A 9,518-nucleotide genomic window follows, 5' to 3' on the forward strand; every position below is an offset into this window, starting at 1 on the left:
CATCCGAAATGAAGCGCACAAATCTCAAGTAATGAATCCGAATCTCAATGTGATCTCGAGCGATGGATTCAAATCGAACGGTCTCGATCCAAAACCCAAAAGTTGGGTTACTTTAGGGGATCCGGATCCCACGTACTTGGAGTTTGTGGAGGTACTCTAAGGGCCTGTTCGGCCGACAAATAGAAATGGGCGCGGGCACGGGATTTGAACTGAAAAACACTGTTCCCGTGGGAAAAAAAAAATTCAGTTGAACTGAATTTTTTTTTTCCCACGTGAATAGTGATTCGGCCGAACAGGCCCTAATTATTATGCAATCTCTGTAGCATTGGATGGTACAGAATTTTTCAATCTCTGTAGCATTGGAATATTGGATAGTATCAAAAAACGAAGTTGTCACACCTTTAGAAAATTTTCAATTTTATCAAGGACGCAACTATTCGCTATGCTTCCAATTTAGTATCTTTCCTTTTTTTTTTTTTTCCAATTCTTTTAGTTTAATTGAGAGCAGCTATTAATTAGCTGTTTGTGTCTGATAAAAATATATATTTTTTAATTTCAAACTCCATATCAATTCTGTTTATTATTTTTTTAAAAATGGTAACAAAAAATTCGGCTAAAATACATGTGTTGTTATTGATATATTTTCCATAGTAATGGTGGCACACATAATGATATGATCCGCTCACGGTGCAATATATGATGCCCTTAATTTTAGTGTCAATATGATTGCAACTTGCTACGCAATGAATACTCTTCTGTTATCAACAATGGACCATAATAACTTTTCCTTTTAAAAATATTCTCCTCAAATTGTAAACATCATTTTCAATGTATACTCAACCTCTCATAATGCATGGTTTGAAAAAGAAGACTTAGAAGAGAAGTTTGGTGATATAATTGACAAATATATTTATCCTTTTTATTGCACGTTTAGTCATGTTCAGTTCATCTTCGGTTACATTTCCTTTTTTAAATTGGAAGTTGAAAGTGACATTTAGTTAGTTTATTTAGCTGAATTAAATTATAGGACGGCGTTATTTATGAATTAAGGGACAAATAAACATTTTTAACATTACTAGACTAATGGTTTCAGGAAAAAAAAAAAGGCTTGCATTATTGTTATAATTTATGATTATGAATCATACATAATTACTAAGACTCATAATAGTATGGTACAAAATGGAAAATATGTATATGGATCTTAAGAAAAATAAATATAATTTTTAATGCCCAAATTAAATACAAGGAAAAGAAGTCGATGAAAATAATAAAATTGAATGAGTATGATAATCATGCTCTGAAATTGCTACAAATGAATATTGAAATGATACAAGTGTTGTCTCGTTATAATCTTTAAAGGTTCACAAGGACATGTCAAAAATTTTGAATAGAGAAATTGCTAAAAACATTTTTTTTCTTAAACTATACATTTAAAAATTGAAATAATTATTTTTGAGGAAATTTGAAATAATTATACTAACTTATTTTATGCATGTTTCTATTTATGATATGTTATCTAAAACATTTGATCTATAATCTGAAAATTGTGTTTAGATAATAAATATGTATCCTTTATTACATATATCTCATAAAATCTTAATAATTTATACTGATAGACATCATTCCCAATCCGGTTAATATGATATTAGAAACAGAGGCAGGATATAAAATAGGATGGAATATAAATTTAGAATGATAGACCATAATTTTATAATATAAATCAAGTATATTTATATAACTTTTCATGTAAAGAAGTATTGTTTTGAAGGTATCTTTTACATAATATTTTGTTCGGTAAGTCATGATTTCGTTATTATTTTAAAATTTTAAGCATATTACAAATTTTAGTATTTGGAAGTATAGTTTTGAAATAAAAAGAATTGAAAATTAATTTAGTAGGAGGTCAACTGGTTCTCTGCCTCCGCGTGAAACCGCCAATGATGATTCATTTCAATACCGACAATATGAACAAAACTTATTATAACTTAAATTTCAAAAGGTTCGAGGTAAAGAAAGGAAAAAAAAAAATTACCGCGCTATATGGATCAGTGGTGATAACTATTTGAAATTACCGCGCCATATTTCTGTTTGAATCTGAATCATCCAATTTGAATCTGCACAACTATTAAAGCGGTACCGTGTATTCCACCTTGAGTCAGATTGATTTGGATTCCGATCCGACGGCCGTGATCTAAACAAAAATATTCTGTTACCTCTTAGGATAGGGATTCAACTTTTTGAGGTGCTTGTGGCGCGAAAAAACAAACAATGCACGGAAATGGCAGCATCAGTTAAATCTTTATATTATTTTATTCTCAATCAAAAGTAAGTGAAAATAAAAGTGGTATAAAACTAGATATAGATTATCTAAGTATTTAAGTTTTGTCAAAACTAGTTCAGTCCTATTTAGAATGCATAGAGCTTCTTTAATATCCTTGCTAAAAAAAAATCTGACGGTCCAGGTAACTAAAAAAAAAATTGAGTTATTTTAGGTGATATGAATTCCTACCGAAAGAGATAATCTAATCCATGAATATTTTTTAATTTAGAAATTCCTATCTCATGGTCAGAACTCAGAAGTACGCTCACCACATATCATTAATTCCCACGTGTCCACCGATCTCTACACATTTACTCCCTTTCTCGGTGCTTGTATTTAGTGAAAGTATCTGTAAGACTGTAACAGGTCATATTCGTCTTAACAACATCCGCCACACTTAATACTAGAAGATTGGCATCACACACAATCCAGATCGTTTATAATTTGATTGAGAGAAATTATTCTATTTCCGAAGCCTTCTGCCTCATTCTGTGTACAGTAGATTTCAGAGACGTTGTTTTCCTTTCTTTCTCCGCTGCTGACGCTCCTGCTTCTTCTTCCAAAAAAGATTTCTTCGAATATTCTACCAATTCGAGCAAAGTTCAAGGTGATCATAATGCCACCTATGAACAACAATGTTTATCGCGCTGGTTCCTCCACACAAGCGTCACTAACTGACACTCTCTTACCCAGCACTTCTCTCTCAAGGCGAGGAGCGACGAGAAAGAAGCAGAAAGAGGTGAATTTTCTCTCCTTTATTTTTTTCCTCTCGATTTCTGTTTCTGGTTTGGAATTTTTCTCTCTCTTTTGCGTTTATGGAGCCAAGCCCTCTACATACAGCAATGGAGTTGGGCTAAACTGTGTTGTTTCGATTGCGAGTGCGTGCAGCTCTGGCCAAAGATCGTGCTTCGCAAATGGCTTAACATCAGCTCGAAAGATTCTGACTTTAGTGCTGACGAGGCTGAAACCACCGAGAGCGAATTTGAGTATGAAGGTACGTGTAGAATTGACTTTCCTTTATTATTATTTTTTTTTCCTTTCTTTTTTTTTTTTTTTTTGGTATATTTTTCTTGCACGCTAGGTGTTTGTTTTGTTTGCTGACTCAATTTTAGTGGGTCTTTTTCCTTTTTCGGACAAATCTACTGTTTCCCACACTCCCACTCGTGCTTGTCCTATAATGCAGGAGCTTGGATACTTTTGACTATTTGATCATTAATTTAAGACATCTCCATTAACTTTCATTGCTAATGTTTTGGATAACTGAAAATTTTATGCACCTGGTACTTGAAAGTGAGCTTTTTTGCAAAGACAGACATAGTTTCTCTGATAATTGCTATATCTTGTTTGGAAAAATTTCCTGATTTATCCAAATGATTTCAGAGATGTGCGCTTGGGAGCGGCAATTAAATGATGAGGAGAGGAGATTGACTGAGTTAAGGGCTGGAACAATTGGTATTTATTTATCTACGTACTTAAAAATAAATGTTCATGTCGATTAATCAATGAATCTTGTCAAGTGGTTGATTTAATTGCCGTAACTGTTTTATATCATTGCTGCTTTAAATTAGGCAATAGGATAGGAGGCATTCCAAGCAGGATGAGGAGAAGAAAGTCAGAAACATTTCGTGCACAGTACATTCACACCAAAGAACTCAGGCATGAACCTTTTCTTTATTTATGTTTCCTAAAATATTATCTAGCAGATGAAATGGAAAAATTGTAAGATATTGCTGATTTTATTAAAATTGGCTGCAGGATTTGTGTAGGAACATGGAATGTAGGTGGGCGGGTCCCACCTGATGATCTGGACCTCTCTGATTGGCTTCACATGTCTGAGGCCGCTGATATCTATGTACTCGGGTATTTGTTCTTTTCTTATTGTTCTATTCATGTCTCCTATTTTCTTAGAAAACGTAATCTTCCATTTTATGGAAAATAGTTAATGCATGATGAGTTTTAAGTTCTAACAAGGTTAGAGCCTTAGAGGTACACACTGCATTACATGGTACTGGTACTCAAGAACTAATTGTAAGGTGAAGGGACATGAATGTCCAGATTCATTTAGTTTTTTGTCATTTTTATTGATTTTCCTTTTAAATACTTTGTTTGGATTTTCTAATTGGATGTAATATCCATTATAATGGCCAGTCATGGTACTGGTACAGACTAGCCTGTTCTTATATATGTTATTTTAATTTATGATGCTTTATGCAGCTTTCAAGAAGTAGTGCCACTAAATGCGGGAAACATATTCGGAGCTGAAGACAGCCGTCCGATCCGCATGTGGGAGTACCTGATCCGTGAAACCCTTAATAAGATCCAACCCGTCAAGGAGAAATACAAGTGCCATAGTGACCCACCTTCTCCTTCTCGATTTAAACCCTCTGATGATTCTATTCCTCTAGAATCTGTACTAAACTCAGAATCAGACACTGATTCTGATGAAGAAAACCCATTTGCCAAACCTAAACCCGAGTCTGTAACAAACCTGAATAAAGAGAAGAAGTTAACCAAATCACTCAGCCACTCTGAAAGGATTGGTATGATTTGGCCAGAACAGCAGTTGGATATGGTATCATCTGCTAAGGTGTTGAAAAGTATGGCATCATTCAAATCAGTGCAAGGAGATGATAATTTGAATTTGAATTCAAATTCAAAGTATGGGAATTTGGAACTTGATTTGGAGAGCGCAGTAAGTAGGAAGAAGAAGAAGAGGTCAAGTTTTGTGCGAATAATAAGCAAACAAATGGTGGGTGTATTTCTATCAATCTGGGTCAGGAGGAGTTTAAGAAAACATATTCAAAATCTAAGGGTTTCGACTGTCGGTGTTGGGGTCATGGGCTATATTGGTAACAAGGTAATCTTGTAGATTCTTCAAGTACTATTTCCTTTATAATAACAAGTTAGAACTAAGCAATTGAGAAAGTATTGGAAACATTTTTTACTGCAAATTGATTATAATTTCATTCAAGGAATGCTCAGACCAGTATCAGCAATAGTAGATCTTAGGAAATGCCCCATTTTGACCTAAAAATGTTGTTACGTATTTTCACTGTCCTTGTTTACAAGGAGACACTCCTAATTCATTGTTTCTAAAAGATGTGATTGAAGTATTTGTTAACAAGCAGGATGTTGGTCAATTTCTTAAAATATGTACCATTCCCACTGCAGGGGTCAATATCTGTGAGCATGTCAATATACCAAACTCTATTTTGTTTTGTGTGCACACACCTCACATCAGGGCAAAATGAAGGAGATGAACTCAAGAGAAATGCTGATGTGCAAGAGATTCACAAAAGAACTAACTTTAACCCTCTCTCTTCTACAATTGGCATGCCTCGAACTATATTTGATCACGAGTAAGCATTTCAAATATAGTATTATGCATTTCTTTTGTTACAGTCAAATATGGCTCTATTTTTTTGGAAAAAACAAACAAACTACTACTTCATGGTAATTTAGTTATTTGTGGTCCACTCCTTTAAATGGAAAAAGAAGTTTTTTTTTTCCTTTGACGAATTTACCCTTCCATAATCTTTTCATGAATACATTAAATGGTAAAATTAGTTATTGTTAATGTAGCCAGCCAAAAACAACACGAGGAAAAGGAGGAAATATAGAATAAAGAATTCAATTTTAGAAGAGAATTTTATCATTGGTACAATATGAGATCTAAATACTATGCTCTTTGTATTGTCCAGCGCTTGATGTAAGACTTCTATCAAAATAATGCTATATCGTCGTTTTGGACTTAAAAATCATGCAGCAAAAGTGAATGCCATTGTTTGAAAATTAGGCATTTCCACTGGTACACTCTGATGGATATTCAGTAAATTCTGGTGAAATTCACTGCAACCAAGTTCATTATCTCGATTTTATGTCCTCTTTTCAAATACACAAATCATGGGTGTTTTGGCAGATACCAATATAAAATTGTTGTATATTTGCAAAATTTCCTTTAATATTGAGAAATGGACATTAATTATTCTTTTGTTACTTTTTCAGAAGGATTATATGGTTGGGAGATTTAAATTACCGAATCAACCTAGCATATGAAAGAGCCCATCAACTCATAGCCGGAAACGAATTTGATAAATTGTTCGAGCAGGATCAGGTTAGCTAATATTGTTTTAAGATACATTTTATGCATGCTGCACAAACCTCAAAATGTCATGGATACACATGCAAAAAGGAATAATGATCTTTATTTAGTAGACATGGGGGATATCACCCTTGTTATGTTATATACTCCAATTGTAGTTCCTTTAAACACCTGAGACTGCATCTCTTTTTCTTTCTCAGTTGCTTCGAGATGAATAGTGACATGGAATGCAATTAGCGTTTTTTCCCATTTCAAAATATAAAGAATATTTTTACAGCTTTCTTAGTGCGCATGTAAATTACCTATTACATAAGGGCCAAGTGACATTCCTTTCTTGGCATTTTTTGAATGACATTTTGAGGATTTGCAATGATGCTAATAAAGTAGTTCTTTTTAGATTTTTCTCTTCCTATTTTGCGTTGAATATTTCTTTTGTCTGTTTCATGATGTAGTTGAAGTTTGAATTGAAGAAAGGGCGTGTCTTTGGCGGGTGGAGTGAAGGGACAATTACTTTTCCACCTACTTATAAATACGAATTTAACACTGACAATTATACTCATGATGGGACAAGAACACCTGCCTGGTATTACTTTTCATATTTTTTTATTTTTATTTTATGGTGGTAAAAGATATTTAATTAGTTAGTTTTGCTCAAGTTCTTTTGTCAGTATCATCGGTTTGCAAACATTAAGCTATGAGAGTTGCTTTATACTGGCCAGTTTCAGTGTGATAACTGGTTCTCTGTTGCTAGTAACAGTAAAGTAGCCAACTTCTTGGTTTTCATTTGGAACCTAAGGGAAGTTACCATTACTACAAATTGTTACGTTGTTTTAGCAACTTTTGAAAACTTGTTTTGGTAAACTGTGGAATCAAGCAACTATGGCATTTTTTCTCCAAAAGGGAAAACAGAGGGTAACTATGTCAAGATCATATAGAATAAACTCATGTATGCACCTAAAAACATAATAATACTATGAATATTAGCGAAAGAGTAAGTATCACAGATGGTTCTCTAAAGCATGAAAGTTATCACTTCTAGGACTCTCCAAATTGAATTGATTGCCCAAGTTAACCCTCTTTCTTTTTGACTTTCACATAGACATATACAACAAGGAAGGATGATTTGGGTATTTGAAAAGTAAATACTATGCAAGATAATTTTCATGAATACAGGGCCACACATAAAATTCAGTGCTTTAGGGGATTGTATGATAATTCATGTTTGTAGCTATGTTTCCACATTTTTCTTGGTGTTGCTCCTTTTCGTTGATTTTTAGCTTCTCAAAAATTGTAGGTGTGATCGAATACTTTCTTATGGACAAGGAATTCATCTAGTAAGTTATAAAAGAATAGAAGAAAAGCTGTCAGACCACCGACCTGTTAGAGCAGTGTACATGGCCGAAGTAGAGATTTTTAACCATAGAAAGCTACAACGAGCTCTAACTTTTACCGATGCTGACATAGAGGAGGAATTGGGACCTGTGGATGAGGAGTAATTCTGGGTTAGGCGGCCTTCCCTTGGAAGCGGTTAGTTGTGTTCTGACATTTACATGATCGTTAAAAGAGCGAGGCTATGATAATATGCATACTATGGATCAACCCGTGCTAGGGATTCATATCTCCGTTTTTAAAGTCTAAACAGTGAATTTGAACCGTTAAACATGATCTTCAAATGAAAATGTACTTGAAAACCAAATTTTACATTTTTTAGAATCTTTTTATTATTTTATAGATAGGTATAAAATTGCAACTTATGAATGGTCCATAATTTTCAAATCAAGTGATTTTCTACCTATCTAGAAAAATAGTAAAAAAAATCTTAAAAACGTAAAATTTGGTCTATATTTTCATGTGAAGATTATGTTGAACGGTTTAGGTTGACTATTTAAACTTTAAAAATGGAAATATGAGCCCATAGCGTGGACTACTGTGTAATATGCATATTACCATAGCCTCACTCTTGCTAAAAAATAGTACTGTAAACCATGCATAAATTGTGTTAAATGGAATCTTGTTTACTTAACAACATGGGTAATTTGGACACTGAACATGGGAGATGCTCGGAGGATATTTTAATTACAGAAAAAATCATAAGAAAGGAATAGCCTAAAATATACATTTTATACAAATGTGGCTTCTAAAATTGGATATACCTGAACCGTATACACAGTCATAATTTTGTTCATCTGGTTTCTTTACTGTAGGAGGTGCATTCATGGGACCAACAAGGAGATGACAATAGTTGCTTGCTTACTATATATACAAGAGGACCCGCTTAACACATTTTGGACTACAGTTTCAGTTTGTATATTCATGTTGTACATTTATTCTGAATGTCACACTGCCACACTGGTGATACTTTGCTAGTTTGCTGTCACTTGTTGTTGCTGGAGCCAATGTCTGAAGAAATGAAAGAATTATAGGGTTTCTATGTAAATACGAAGAGAGGCAGAATAAAGGGTTCTATTGGACTGAATTGAATTAGTAAATAGGCCTGTGTGGAGAGCAATGTTCAGAGCCCAGAAGCTTAGTTCCAGAGCAATGTTCAGAGCCCAGAAGCTTAGTTCCAGAGCAATGTATACTTTTTGATCCATTGTTACTATTTCATATCCAATGAAATTTATAATTTGTTTTTTATCCTCTCTTTTCTCCGCTAATCATTCACATCATTAACGATTTCACACTATAGATTATTCCATAAAAGATTATAATTTAAGAGAACGTAATATCAAGAAATACCATTCATGATAACATGGTGTTATTATGTTTGAGTTTGAATGGATATCACTTTTAACATTCCAGCAGATATATGAAAAGTATTGATTCCATGCTTAGGCATCGCTTCTTGTGTGTTGTGTAACACATATTGGAATTTGGAACCACTACATTAGTTCCTTTTCCTGGAGACTAATTAAAGTCATGCACACAAGTCATTTTAGAGACCAATATTATTTTATTATATTCATTAAATGTGATCATCTGACCTGACCTGACACGGGTCGACCAGGTTTTGACCCTTACCCAACAAGGATGAGTCACGGTTCAACTAGATCCGACCCATTAAAGTTTACAGAATATACTAGATATAACAAGTGA

At 33.7% G+C, this 9,518-nt stretch overlaps 1 protein-coding gene across 3 annotated transcripts; it reads left to right on the forward strand.

Annotated features, from left to right (window-relative positions):
• The first annotated feature begins 2,814 nt into the window (after positions 1–2,814).
• Positions 2,815–9,062, forward strand: LOC144547380 (type IV inositol polyphosphate 5-phosphatase 3-like). Of its 3 annotated transcripts, none has more exons than XM_078296009.1 (11): positions 2,815–3,059; positions 3,161–3,314; positions 3,701–3,772; positions 3,889–3,976; positions 4,076–4,180; positions 4,535–5,177; positions 5,492–5,679; positions 6,326–6,434; positions 6,875–7,005; positions 7,717–7,924; positions 8,627–9,062. In XM_078296009.1, exons 1-10 carry the CDS (start codon positions 2,937–2,939, stop codon positions 7,916–7,918), a joined length of 1,815 nt encoding a protein of 604 aa, XP_078152135.1. In that variant the 5' UTR covers positions 2,815–2,936; the 3' UTR covers positions 7,919–7,924; positions 8,627–9,062. The 3 variants fall into 3 exon arrangements, with proteins under 3 accessions (XP_078152135.1, XP_078152134.1, XP_078152136.1); XM_078296008.1 differs by having other exon boundaries at positions 2,816–3,059; positions 7,717–7,949; XM_078296010.1 differs by having other exon boundaries at positions 2,816–3,059; positions 3,209–3,314; positions 7,717–7,949.
• The last annotated feature ends 456 nt before the right edge of the window (positions 9,063–9,518 follow it).

Source organism: Carex rostrata, chromosome 31, assembly GCF_964058835.1.
Source record: "Carex rostrata chromosome 31, lpCarRost1.2, whole genome shotgun sequence".
Lineage (NCBI taxonomy): Eukaryota > Viridiplantae > Streptophyta > Magnoliopsida > Poales > Cyperaceae > Carex > Carex rostrata.